This window comes from Drosophila virilis, chromosome 5, assembly GCF_030788295.1.
Source record: "Drosophila virilis strain 15010-1051.87 chromosome 5, Dvir_AGI_RSII-ME, whole genome shotgun sequence".
NCBI lineage: Eukaryota > Metazoa > Arthropoda > Insecta > Diptera > Drosophilidae > Drosophila > Drosophila virilis.
The window spans coordinates 4,536,532-4,550,308 of NC_091547.1; the positions used below are offsets into that span (position 1 = coordinate 4,536,532).

At 42.1% G+C, this 13,777-nt stretch overlaps 4 protein-coding genes across 4 annotated transcripts in view; 3 read left to right on the forward strand and 1 right to left on the reverse strand.

Annotated features, from left to right (window-relative positions):
• The first annotated feature begins 490 nt into the window (after window positions 1-490).
• LOC6625675 (defensin) lies at window positions 491-808 on the forward strand. The gene has a single exon (XM_002048757.4). The coding sequence runs from the start codon at window positions 526-528 to the stop codon at window positions 763-765; it is 240 nt and encodes a 79-aa protein (XP_002048793.1). The 5' UTR covers window positions 491-525; the 3' UTR covers window positions 766-808.
• A 1,204-nt stretch (window positions 809-2,012) lies between these two features.
• CanB2 (Calcineurin B2) lies at window positions 2,013-4,012 on the reverse strand. The gene is made up of 4 exons (XM_002048756.3): window positions 3,846-4,012; window positions 3,648-3,687; window positions 2,381-2,679; window positions 2,013-2,314 (listed from the first exon to the last, which is right to left on the reverse strand). Exons 1-4 carry the CDS (start codon window positions 3,846-3,848, stop codon window positions 2,144-2,146), a joined length of 513 nt encoding a protein of 170 aa, XP_002048792.2. The 5' UTR covers window positions 3,849-4,012; the 3' UTR covers window positions 2,013-2,143.
• An 837-nt stretch (window positions 4,013-4,849) lies between these two features.
• On the forward strand, window positions 4,850-6,790 carry cn (Kynurenine 3-monooxygenase cn). The gene is made up of 3 exons (XM_002048755.3): window positions 4,850-5,037; window positions 5,247-6,293; window positions 6,354-6,790. Exons 1-3 carry the CDS (start codon window positions 4,948-4,950, stop codon window positions 6,594-6,596), a joined length of 1,380 nt encoding a protein of 459 aa, XP_002048791.1. The 5' UTR covers window positions 4,850-4,947; the 3' UTR covers window positions 6,597-6,790.
• Window positions 6,791-8,096: 1,306 nt separating this feature from the next.
• Window positions 8,097-13,777, forward strand: part of LOC26531019 (uncharacterized) — an 80,398-nt gene continuing 74,717 nt past the window's right edge. Inside the window, exons 1-2 of the mRNA XM_070210494.1 lie at window positions 8,097-8,349; window positions 11,430-13,403. Of these exons, the coding sequence (XP_070066595.1) occupies window positions 12,315-13,403 (1,089 nt within the window). The 5' untranslated portion in view covers window positions 8,097-8,349; window positions 11,430-12,314. The remainder of the gene's footprint in view (window positions 8,350-11,429; window positions 13,404-13,777) is intronic.

Genomic DNA, 13,777 nt, shown 5'->3' on the forward strand with positions numbered 1-13,777 from the left:
ATTTGCGACTCGTTACGAGTACTTGGTACTTGCACATTCAAATAATTGCCGCCATTTAGGGCTAGCAACTAGGGCTGGCAATGCTGCACAAGTACAATGCTGACTCGTGACAAGTACGACTACTCGTTCAAATTCAAACTTGTGGCGCCAATTAAACGTATCTATTGTAAATTTAATGAATTCTGCATTTGTTATTAGATATATTATATTTATATGTTCTTTGCATTATATTTATATAAGAAATAGTTCATTGTAATTGATTCTGTGCTGTATTTTATGACATCCGGGGCCAAGCTTAGTCTAGACTCTGCTATTGACTTTCCATTGTTGTCTTCTTTGAACAACTGCTCATCAACCGAGATGATTAAAAGATCCCCCTGTACGTGCCCAGCCTGTGAATACGACTTGAAAGCAAAGCAGTGTCCACCGGGAATCCCTTAGCTTGACAAAAGCGACACTTTCGCTGTATAAATACGTGGAGCCATGCCGCTTGGCATCATCAGTTGCCAGACAAACTGCATTACAATGAAGTTGATCGTATGCCTGGGCCTGCTACTAATCCTGGCTGTGACAAATGCGTTGACTTCTACGCATGAGGCGACAGCTCCAACGGGAATGGAATGGCATCCACGCCAGAAACGCGCCACCTGCGATCTGCTGAGCTTCTGGAACGTAAAGAACACAGCCTGTGTGGCCCACTGCCTGGCCAGGCGCTACAAGGGCGGCTACTGCAATAACAAGGCCATTTGTGTTTGTCGGCGTTAAATTCATTAATTTATAATCAAATAAAATATGCGAACATCTCGTAGTTAGTGTATATATATATATATATATTTATTTATTGCTGCAGCAGCTGTGAAAAGAAGCATTTCGTTTCCTTGGCTGACTTTTCATATAAATTGCATTCGATATATATATATATATATATAGATATATATTTTATGTATAAAGGTTGTTATGAAAAAAATTCGATTAGTTTTAGCTAACAAATTGAATGGCGATTGTGCATAAAATTTTTGCTAATTTTACATGCATTTTGTTAATTTTCATATCATTTCATTTAACTAGACTTTCGTAATGTATATTAAATATAAGTTAAGTATAAAATTTGTTAATTATTCGATTTGACTCACATATAAGTTTTAATTAATTACTAAGTTAACTTGATTAGAATTAGTTGCAATTACCATATAATATATATATATATATATATTATAATTGAGAAAAATGCGTTGCTTCGCTTTTCAAAAGTTTCCTTTTCTTTTGATATATATATATATATATATATATATAGTATATTTATATAGAGGCTAGCGATTTTTTTTTTGATTTTTTTCTTTACTTTTTTGGCCAAATCACAGGAGAATCAGAAGTTATTAACAAAATCTAAGTTTAAGACAAGTTTTAAGAGTGTAAACACGCACACACACACACACACACGCACGCACACACACAAAGTTTTGAACACAACTTTTTCAATATTTTTAATGTTCCTTTCGCTTTTACTCTATTTATTTGTTGTATATAAGTTTTTTTTTTTTGATTTGTTATAGAATTAAAAATTAAAAAATTTAAAAAAAAAACACTCAACTTTGTTGCTTTATTTTTGCCTTGTTGCAATTATTAACTATTTTTTGTTGTTGTACAATAAATTAAGAAGTATGTCCCTCTCTCTCTCGCTCTCCCTCTCTCTCTCTCTCTCGCTCTCTCTATATATATATATGTTTTTAGCGTATTCTTTTATTTTTTTTCATTTTTACTTTATAACTTTTAAAAAATTGTTTATGTTGTTTTTGTTGTTGTTTTGTGTGTGTTTTTTTTTTTCTTTGAGAAATTGTGATATTTATTTGTTAAAGCGTTTGATTTTTCAAAAATTTGCTCAATATTTGTTTTACGTTCCGAACTTAACAATACAAAAGAGAAATATATAAACAATTAGCTTTTCAAAACAAACAATATGCATTACAAAATAATAATAATAATAATAATAATAGTAATAATAATAATAATAATAATAAATAGTAACTAGTGAAAATGATTTGCTTTGATTATGCATATACAATATTTATATATATATATAAAAAAGGTAAACCTATGCAGTTGCAACTTTAGGCAAACTTTCGTTTCGATTTCAATTTGTTTTTTAGACATCGACAACCATCTTCTTGTGTATATCCGTGTTGCCGACCACCGAACAGAACTCGTCGAAGGAGATTTTGCCGTCCTCGTCCTTGTCCGCAAAACCGATTGTCTTGTCCACAATTTGCTGCAGCTGCGTATCCTTCAAATTGTTGCCCACCATCATTTTGAGCACCTGCACGAATCGTATTAAAATATTAGTTAAGCATGTATATATGAGGTGACCAGGCTCGATACGCACCTGGAAGAGTTCGCCATTTGAGATGTAGCCATCGTTGTCCATGTCGTAGATGCGAAATGCGAAGCGCAGCTTGGACAGTTTGTCGCCTTTGACGCTGAACTGTGAGACGCCCTGGATGAACTCCTTGAAGTCCACCTCGCCGTTGCCGTCCGCATCGAAAATGTCGATCACGCGCTGCACAAGCGGATTCTGTTGCAATTCCGGCAGCGACATAAACTCATCCACGCTCAATGCACCCGAATTGTCCAGATCCAGTTTGCGGAAACGTTTGCCCAGACGACGTATCTCATCCGCATCGACTGTTCAAATTTAAATGGTAGCTTGTTTAGATTTTGGCCACAGGGTGATTACAGCAGCGAACAGCACGTGTGGGTGTGCACCCTGTACGCCCTGTACTGCTGCTTGTATTGTACAAAAATGTGACCATTTTATTTATAGATCACCCCCCGAACAAGCTGATGTCAATGAAAATGATATTGATGTCCACACAATGCATGGGCCGATCAGAGCGAGAGCTTCTCAGCCAAATGAATGCAAGCGAATGACACTTGTTTGTTCATTACATCATATTCCAATTAGAATATGCAACATAAATACTGACTGGTGTACGCACAACTGATGTTCCAATAGCATCAGTTTATTAACAATTCTAATTTCACCAGTATTCACAGTCCAATTAGAACGGCTAACCAATGTTACTCCAATATCACTCATTTTCCAATTGGCGCACGACGCATAAAATAATATTCAAATAGCAACAGTTTTCCAACAAGTCTCATTCTATCAGCCTACAGTATTCCAATTCGAACACGCAACCCAAAAACTAGCCAGTGTCACTACAGCACAACGGGCATTCCAATTTGAACACACAAAGCTAACAAGTGTCAAGCTAACAGAGTTGTGGTTCCAATTCGATTCCAGCACAATTCACTTTCCAACTAGAACACGCAACACAACAATTGTCACTTTAGCACAATTCATATTCCAATTTGAGCACGCAACGCAAACCCAAGCCAGTGTCACTCTAGCACAATTCATATTCCAATTAGCCCATAAAACTGCTGCTCCCGCTGCCCGTTTCCCGCTTCCCGCAGCCCACTGCACACGCTGGACAAACAAGCGCAAAGATAGGCAAATAACGGTATGCACATAAGGGTCGCATTAGAAAATGTAAAAATGTAGAGCTACGTGTTTGAAATATGCAAATATGGATAGGCATTCGGCCAAATTCCATTCAAATGACATTGACAATGCGAATTTTACTTACAATTCGAGCACATTTCCATCGGCAGCGACGATTCATTTCCCTGCAATGCACAAATAAAGTTGTTTAAAATAGGCCAAGAGAACTTTAATTTCCATCTGCACGCAAAACCCATAAAAATTGCGTATTTTTCGCGCAGCACCTTTTTTTTCTAGGTTTTGGTTTTGGTTATTTTGTTGCGCGCACGCAAATTTTTATTACCATTTTGTGTGTGCGTTATGTGCGATTTCCTTGGAAGCTATTAATGTATAAACACCAACGACGACGCGACCTTTTTTTTTTGTATTTTCTTTGGCAATTTATAAAAGATTTTGGACTTTTTTTTCCTTTTATTTGGCGACTGCGACACACTTTTGTACACAATGGCGTCTGACCATTCGCTGTTAACGCGCACAACAGATCAGCTGTTCTCCAATCAGAGTGACCATGCCTGACGGTTCGCATGCTGCAGCAGCAGCTATGTTAAGTAGCAGTCTGTTAGCCTTTAACGCCAACTGAGCAGCATTAACGCAAATATGAGCTAACAGGATTTTTTCTTTTATTTGGCGACTGCGACACACTTTTGTACACAATGGCGTCTGACCATTCGCTGTTAACGCGCACAACAGATCAGCTGTTCTCCAATCAGAGTGGCCATGCCTGACGGCTCGCATGCTGCAGCAGCAGCTATGTTAAGTAGCAGTCTGTTAGCCATTAACGTTAACGCAAATATGAGCCAACAGTGGCGCAAGCGCAGTCTGTCTTATCGATTTATCGGCTGTTGCGCTTTTGTAACGGATTTTTCAATTTAAGCAGATTTTCCTTGTTTTTGAGATTTCTTTTGCGGTTGACACAAATACATACCTGAATACCGAATACGCTCAGCATTCGTTGTAACTCCATGCAAATAACAACATTTTTCAATCATACAGCTGCGAGACAATATATTGATGCTTGACCCAATAAAATTTTTAAGAGAAATCCAATTTGAGATTCAGTTTTCAACCCGAATAGTTTTTCAATTGCATAATTCAATTGGCAGCCATATTTCATAAGTTAATGTCAACTTAGTTTGGGTAAATTGGATTGCCCTTTGGCAACTGCCATTTCAGAATTGAAAGTGAAAACTCAGCTGGCGGTTGGCCCACTGAAGGGAATTGCGGCTAGACAGTTATAGAGCTTCCCGCGACAGCATTTACTGCCTATCCGTATTATCATAATGACAACGACTCGCAGCCGTATCTCATTACGCGTGCGACGCGCCAAGCGAACGGTCGACGACAACTCCCAACCGTAAACCCAGTTCCAGATTCGGGCAGAAACCATGTCGCAGAGCATCAACAGCTATGCCTATGCCGATGGCAACGGAGCCGCCGCCGTGCGACGCAAGGTGGCCATTGTGGGCGCCGGTCTGGTATGTCTTACTTTAATCTAAATACATGTCTTATCAGCGATACACCAGACAGCGGGGATTAGTTGACCAAAAAAAGAAAATATTTGGAATCAAGTCATAAAACAAAGATACGAAAATTCTAACTCAAAGAAGAGCATTGTCTTGTGTTAAAGCGAGCTGCATTTAATTTATGATATTTAATAAGTCGCATTTATCGTCAATGCCTGCAGGTTGGCTCCTTGGCCGCCCTGAACTTCGCTCGCATGGGCCACCAGGTGCAGCTGTACGAGTACCGCGAGGACATACGCAGGGCGCAGCTCGTCCAGGGACGCAGCATCAATTTGGCGCTGTCGCAGCGCGGACGCAAGGCGCTGGCCGCCGTCGGGCTGGAGGAGCAGGTGCTGGCCACCGCAATACCGATGCGCGGACGCATGTTGCACAATGTGCGCGGCCGCACCAGCATTGTTCTGTATGATCCGTGCAACGGCCAGTGTCTCTACTCTGTGGGACGCAAGCAGCTGAACGAGCTGCTGCTGAATGCGTGCGATGCCTTTCCGAACATTAGCTGCCATTTCGAGCACAAACTGGCCACGGTCAACATTGCCGAGGGCCGCATGCAGTTCAAGCGACCCGCCGTGGAGCAGCTAATCTCGGCCAGCGCGGATCTGATTGTGGGCTGCGATGGAGCGTACAGCACGCTGCGCCAGCAGCTGGTGCGCACGCCCGGCTTCAACTATTCGCAGGAGTACATTAACACGGGCTACCTGGAGCTGTGCATACCAGCGAAGGATGGTGAGTTTCAGATGCCACCCAATTATTTGCACATTTGGCCGCGCGACTCCTTCATGATGATCGCGCTGCCCAACCAGGACAAATCGTTTACGGTCACGCTGTCCATGCCGTTCGAGCTGTTTGCCCAGCTGCAGACGCAGCAGCAGCTGCTCGATTTCTTTCGCACGCACTATGTGGACGCACTGCCTCTAATTGGCGAGCAGCAGCTGATCAAGGACTTCTTCAAGACGCGACCGCAGCACCTGATGTCCGTCAAATGCAGGCCGTATCATTTCGCCGACAAGGCTTTGATATTGGGCGATGCCGCGCATGCCATGGTGCCCTACTATGGCCAGGGCATGAATGCCGGCATGGAGGATCTGACGCTGCTCAGCTCCATACTGAATCAGCAGCTGCCGCTGGATGCGGCGCTCGCCCAGTTCACGGAGTCGCGCTGGCGCGACGCCTACGCCATCTGCGACCTGGCCATGTACAACTATGTGGAGGTGCGTATGCTGCTAGCAGAAGCTGTTCATTCCCTTGTCATTTCCTTCATCCCTTTGCAGATGCGCGATCTGACCAAGCGCTGGTCCTTCCGCTGTCGCAAGTGGCTGGACACGATGCTATTCCGGCTGTTCCCCAGACGCTGGGTGCCGCTCTATAATAGCGTCTCCTTTACCAGCATGCCCTATAGCCAGTGCATAGCCAATCGCCAGTGGCAGGACAAGCTGCTGGGCAGGGTGCTGGGCGCAACGCTTCTGATGGGCTTGCTTGCTGGTGGCGCCATCTGTGGGCGGCGTTTGCGCTGAGCGCAGTACGCAATTTTGATATGTTGTGAAATGCTATGGACCCTTAACTCTTTTGTACGAAATACATTTACAACTGTTTTATATATATTTTCTAATTTCCTTGTAATTCCCAAATGGTTTATGCGGCATTTAAACCGAATGCTGCATAAAAACATAAAAATATATGTATATGCATGTGTGTATTTGTGTATATTTGTATTTAGCGCGTGGTTAAATACTACGCATCGCATTTTGGCACTCTAAACATGTATTTGTTCTTATTTATTTCTGTTTATTTGCTGCGTTTGAAAAGTCGATGGCATTGTACAAAGCCAAAAATATGCCACACCAGTGTACAGTTGCATTTACAGAAGACATACATATGCATGTAGATGCCCATAAATAAATGCACATACATGAATACTCAATATCACGTGTACCATCGAATGTTTATGGCGGAAAATGAAAAGGAAGAACGCATGTTATGACTAACCTCACTTATTTGCTAATTGACAAGATAAAACCGAATGAGATGTGACTGGCAGCACTGTAATTGTAAATGGCAGCACTGACACGCAAGGCCAGCGCTTTCTCTCTATTCGCGCGCTCGCGCTCGCGCTTTCTCTCTCTCTCTCTCTCTCTCCCTCTTCCGCGCTCTCTTAGTCAATTCAATGTCGACGCCGGCCGGTATTCCGTTATGACTTGCAAGCAATAACGAAAACAACAACATTTTACATTATACGAAATGCGTCGACAGATCTTTAAATTGAAATCTGACAAAAGCTCACTCTCTGCTCTCCCGCGCGCTCTCTTTTCATTTTGCTGGAACATTCGCATGGCGTTGCCAGCAGCAGCCACATGTTGCTTGAGCGAAAAACTAGGCTTAAAAGTGAAAACACGTCCAAAACAATGACTAGCAGCTAACGTCTGACCCAGTGCTGTTAAATGAGGCAGCGCCGTGAGGCAGAGTGAGAGCGAGAGAGCCAAGCACAACAAAAAATATCAACTAATTGTTGTTGTTTTGCAGCGATTAATTGTGAATGTTTAAATCTAAACACATACATATGTACATACACACATACTTACACGGATACATGGTGAGCTTATGTAAATGTGTGCAACTCATGCATACATACATACACACATACACATTTGGTTATTGTTGCTGTTTGCCGGCGGCGATTTAGTTATTTGTGAACTTTTCGCTGCTCACTTTTTATTTTTCGTTGTTGCTTTTATTTCAATTCTTGCTCTCTAGAACTGTTGTCGCTGTCGGCACAGTGGTGCAATGTATCGTTATCAACAATCTAAACGATAAATCGAATTGGAATCAAACTGGCATTCGAGCTAGTATATGTATGTAATATTTTTCTTATGTTTTCATATATACATATGTATATATATTTGTAAATTTACAACATTTCAATAATAGTGTATAATATTTATGACAAAAGACTAAGACTTTAGCCGCGGCTCGCAAGAAATTCACTTTTCTGACCAATGGCATTTGCATTTGGACCACTGTGCGTTGTCGCAGACCACGACGCGTAACTGCCGCGATTTATACAAACATACGGTTTTGCTTAAGCAGCGGCCATCAGTTGCTCGTCACATGTTCGACACTCAAGTAGAGACCACCTCAAGTAACGGGAATTGTGCAGAAAATTGGATCAACGATCAGTTCTGTGACCAACCGACAATTGAAAGTGGAGACTGAGATTTATTGAAAGTCGAAAATCGAACCGAAACAAATCGAAAGCCAGCCGCAACTTGTGTGAGTGTCCGAATATAATTTAATCGAATTGTTAACATTTCGAACCCACTTAGTTGCCAACGCGCCATTGCCGCCTACAACATTCTCGAAGCTTTCCGAGCAACGTGCTTTGACCACACGCGGTTGTGTTTCTTGTCTCTGTGTGCGTGTGTGTCTGTGTGTGTGTGTGTGTGTGTGTGTTGAGCGTGTTAAAAAGGAAAAGCGAATATCGAAAAGAATATAAGCAATTAGGGTTTTATTTGTCAGTCTGTGGTGTTGTGTGTAGTAAAAAGCAGATGCAGTCGGCTCGTCGGTTATTTGCACTTTAACGTCATATTCAAACAATACAAATTTAACTATCGAACATCTTTTGGGCTCTGTTGTTGCGGTGCCACAAGATCTATCGAACGCCAAGCCCCGCACCGCACCATCGTTTCGCTTATCGTCAAACGTTAATTGCACTCTTCGAATTGCATTTGTACTTCCGCTCTCGCTTCCACTCTCTCACTGTGTGCCTCGCTTCGTCTCTCCCTCTTCAGCAGCCGTCGATACGTTGATTCTTCTTGCTTGCTGCTGATTTATTTTAATACAGTGGCTGTGCTCTATTCGAATTCAACAAATAGATTGTTTTGTGTGTGAGCGTGCGTATGTGTGTGCTCTATATACCCACATATATACATTCAAACATACAACTATTCACATTAGTGTTACATATACACGTGAGCCAATCGAACAGAGACTTTGTAATCGTGTAACCGTAACCAATAACGTCAGAGTAACTGTAACGGTCAATAACGCCGCTAACGCGTTTCGCGAATCTTCTCTCTCTTACACCCAGCCTGCTCTCGCACGTAATTACAAGAAGCAGAAGCAGAAGCATTCAGATCGTTACGTACTTTTGCTAGCGCCATCTGGCTTCCGATTATCATTCGCGCGTTATTTCGGCTCTCCTCGTCCTTGTTGTGGCCGTGGCGCAAGTGCCCTCTCTCGCTCGCACCGTCGCTGTCGTCTACGTGTTTCGAAGAAAGCAAGTTTAAAGCAAATAGCGTATACCAAAGACATTGAATCGCGTTCGGCATCTTGTGAATTCGGAAAATAACAGTTAAAGCACGACTAGCCGCCCCAGTTTACCAGGTAAATATCACAAAAAGGCTTATCAAAATATGGAACTTGCAATTTTCGGACTACGTGACCGCGCTGCAGACGGCGCTGCCGGGTCTCGGGTTGCCAAAGAAGCGCCCACCCAAACAAACGCACTCTCTCTCGCTCTCTCTTTCTCTTTCCCACTAATACACACTCACAAATCTATGTGCTATTCTCACGCGTTTCGGCTCTTTTTGTTTTGGGGGGAGTCTTGTCATTTCCGGATTGGGCTGAAAAAATTCACCTTCAGGGCGTTTGGGATTTTGGCCCTGACGCAAATTTAAATGCTTTCCTGCATACATTTGAAGACATTTCTGGCATTTAAATCGGCGTTGTATAAAATATAATATATATTAAAGCACACAACTGAAATAGATCTATGTATACATATATAGTATTTCATATAGCAGGCTAAAAATACAAACAATTATTTATTTCAATTCAATTTATGACAAAATATTCATTTCAGTAAGTTTAAACAGCATGTAATCAAAAATTTTTTAAATTCCGTTCTGATTGAGGAGATTTCTTGGACAATCCCTGAAGCTGTTCAGCTTTTGTCAAGCCATTAACAAATCGCCAAATGCGAATCATATGCTAACCACAAGAGTCAGCATGAAGAGCTATTTAAAGTTCCAGTTATCCAACCAAGGAGATTAGACAAATATTTCAAATATTCAACAGTCTTCAATGAGGTAAAGTTCTCTCAAACAGAGTTGCTTCTTGACGATTCTCAAGTCGATTCACTCCCAACTAGGCATGAGTACTATGAGTAACTGCTGTTTATTAGAAACTACGCATGCATACATATGCATATACAGTATGATGTATGTATGTATCTCACTTCTGATCATATTTGTCATCATTCATTTACTTATTCAACGTTGCTTTGATCGATATTTACATATAATTTCTGTAGGTGTGTTTGGGGGCGTTTTCAATAAACAGAGTCTAATTTAGCAATTTCTCAGAAGAAGCTAAATGTGTACTAGAATTCTATATGGCTATATATATATATATATATATGTATACATATATGTATGTTTATATGAATGTGGAAGATCACATAAATAAATCATCGAAGGCTTCAAAATTGGGATTTCCCCCCCGTGTCAATAACAATAGCACAAAATCAGCACTCAAATCTGGGGGTCATTAGCTGTAAGGTGGCTTTTTTAATTTGCATTTCTACACAGATACAAATACACAATATACTCTGTACTTTGTGTGTGTTAATGTATTTTCTTGTATGCAAATGTAAAACAATATTGCGCTTTATGGCATTAAAATCCCAATCCTGGTTGCCGTTTTGCCGCAGGCCATAAGCAAATCAATTGTGAATACGTATACACACACGCACACACACACACACACACACACACACACACACGCATACAATAACACTTGTAATCGTTTGTAAATAGACATACATACGCACGTCAAACATATTGGGCACTGATCTATGTATGTATGTGTGTATGTATGTCGGTACAGTTTAACATTTGAAAAAAAAAAACTTACATCATCTTCTTGTGGGCCGCAAAGCACGCAGAGCGGAAGATAGAGAGAGCGAGAGCGAGAGCGGGAGAGAGTAGTCGAACGCCAAAAATGGCAAGCAATGTTTTGTTGTTGTTGCCGTTCTTGTCGAACGGGCAGACGCGAAAGTAATAGAAATTGCGCGTTGGAATTGGAAACGACGAAAACAACAACAAAAGCAACAACAAAACACTAACAAAAACCGCAAACATGCCGCGCAGTTTGCTTTTCTTCTTCTTCCTTCTAACACAAAACTAAAGACAAGTGCAAAACAAAGTTGATAAACAACGGCAACAAGGTTAATATGGGGATATGCTGGCAAAAAGACAAAAACACAATACAACAGTTAATTTGCATACTTTACAATAACTGTACTTAAATGCATTTTTCTTAATTGTTTATTCCCTTTCTTCCATTGGCAGCAAGGAATAGGGCAAACGTTTCGAACAGAGGACGCAGTGAAAAAAAAAGAGTGTATGCACAAAATAAAACATCAGTCAGAGCCAGCGAAAAACAAGCAACAATAACATTAACAAAACCAACAACAACAACAACAACAGGCAACAGCAACAACAACAGCAACAACAACAAGGCGCAATTTAATGAATTTTGTGATTATAAATATTTCAAAGGTACAACAAAAGCTCATTTAATAAAAAATCGCGGCATCGAGCACAACGCCAAACGGCAAAACCCACAAAAATCAAATTAAAACAAAAACAAAACGACAAAAAAAGAAAACAACAACGAAATAATTCAAAAAAGCAAGAAAAACAAACGCACAACAACAACAACAACAACAAACGTGGCAATAACTAAAACAGAAAGCTTTCGCAAGTTAGCAGCAGCAGCAAAAACAACAACAACAACAGCAACAACAAGCAGAGCCCGTGAGAGTGCAAGTGAATATAACAGTGTTCGTGCGTGCGTGTATGTTTGTATGTGTGTGTGCTCAAGTGTTGTGAGTGAGCGTGCCAAACAGAGAGAGAGAGAGAGGGAGCCAGAGAGAGATCGAGTGAGCGCGTGAGCGTAAGCGAGAGCGTGCCAAAGCAGAGGCGTCAATAAGCAGCAACCGTTAAGCGAAACAACGGCCAAAGCCAATTGCGCATAGAACAAGCACAGAAGCACATTCGTAAGCGCAGAGAAGCCGAAATAAAATAACTCACGAAAATACACAACAAAAAGACAAAAAAAAAAAATAACAGAAATTAACAAAAATTTCAATCGAAACACAAGAGAAAAAAAGGCAAACAATCAAAAACGGCTGGAAAAGTTTTAAGTGTGACGACAACGTTACCGTTGTGAAAATGGTAAACAAGGCCCAAGGAAAACAGGCGAAGGCAGACAAGGACAAACAAGCTACGCAGCAACAGGAGAAGTCGCAGCAGCAGCAGCAACAGCAGCAACAGCAGCCGCTACAGGTGCTACCAGGTAACAAAAACAATGGCAGCGGCAGCAGCAACAACAATCAAATGAAAACAAACGAGAAGAACAAAAATGGAAACAACAAGTGTAACAACAACAATGCAGCGCGTGCCAAGTCTGGCAGCAACAAAGCACAACAGCAACAACAACAGCAACAGCAGCAGCAGCGCAGCAGCAAAAAGGCGCGTCCGCAGCGGCAGCAGCTCTTCTTTCAGCCGCTGACGCGCAGCAGCAACAGCCAGCAGCAGCTGCTGCTGCAGCGCTCAACATGCTCAACACAAGATGCAGCCAGCAACAGCAGCAGCAGCAATAAAAACAGCAACGCGACAACAACAGCAACAGCAACAACAACAGCAACATTAACAGCCGCCGTTAGCAAAGTAAGTCCCGCCGATATGTTAACAGCCGCCTTGGCCGTGCCCTGCGCCAAGTGCTCAAAGCCCGCCATGCTGCCCGCCGGCCTGCTGCCCTCGTCTGGCTCCAGCAGCAGCAGCGCCAGCTCGGAGGCCAGCAGCAGCAGCTACAGCAGCATTAGCAGCGGCAGCAGCAGCAGCAGCAGCAGTAGCAGCAGCAGCAGCGGCAGCAGCAGCAGAAGCAGCGATCCGCGGCAGCAGCAACAGTCGCAGCAACTGGAGGCAGCCATCATTTATCCGGGCAAACAGTATCGCAAATCGAAATCCTATTTGGGCGTCTCCCAATACGCAACCAAAGCAACAGCTGGCAACAACAACAGCAACGGCAGTAGCAACAACAGCAGCAACATACCGTATAGACGCTCGCAGAGCGATCGCCGCAATTCGTTCGATCGCACCTTTGCGGAGCGTAATCGCGACTTTGTGCCCATCGTCCAGCCATTGCGTCCCGTTCTCTCCTCATCGAACATTGCGGGCGTCATAGCCAGCGCCAGCGCCAGCAAGTTGACCATCATCGAGCGTTTCGGCAAGGGACGCGTCGCCTATCCCATTATGCAGGTGAGTCCAACTAACTACAGACATTATATATAGAGATACAAATTATATTTGAGATATTTTTACGCTTAAAGTTCTGGCTCAAATTGAGTTTGGAAATCTTGTAACTTGTTTATTTATAGTTTTGCAATCAGATTTCAGCAATTTTTATAGCTGCCAACTTCTTGTCTGACTAGATTTTTATTCCATTTCGAACTGAGGCATCTGCTTCCAACTAGAATCGCACAGCCGCGGGACTATCTTATTAGATTATAGAGTTCTTTAATTTAAAAGGTTCAGGCTCAAATTGAGAGCATAATAATTTGATTAGAATTCAATTCCAACTAGACATGTGTTATATAGCTTCTTATTGGCTTGTGCGGTTGCTTAAGATGGCG

Excerpts from the sequence above, each read along its gene's own strand:
- cn (XM_002048755.3), top strand. The coding sequence starts at position 4,948 with ATGTCGCAGAGCATCAACAGCTATGCCTATGCCGATGGCAACGGAGCC. Across the intron at positions 5,038-5,246 it reads CCATTGTGGGCGCCGGTCTG|GTTGGCTCCTTGGCCGCCCT; the intron begins GTATGTCTTACT and ends CAATGCCTGCAG. Across the intron at positions 6,294-6,353 it reads CCATGTACAACTATGTGGAG|ATGCGCGATCTGACCAAGCG; the intron begins GTGCGTATGCTG and ends ATCCCTTTGCAG.
- CanB2 (XM_002048756.3), bottom strand. Across the intron at positions 2,680-3,647 it reads GATGGAAATGTGCTCGAATT|TCGATGCGGATGAGATACGT; the intron begins GTAAGTAAAATT and ends AAATTTGAACAG. Across the intron at positions 2,315-2,380 it reads CAAATGGCGAACTCTTCCAG|GTGCTCAAAATGATGGTGGG; the intron begins GTGCGTATCGAG and ends CGATTCGTGCAG.
- LOC6625675 (XM_002048757.4), top strand. The coding sequence starts at position 526 with ATGAAGTTGATCGTATGCCTGGGCCTGCTACTAATCCTGGCTGTGACA.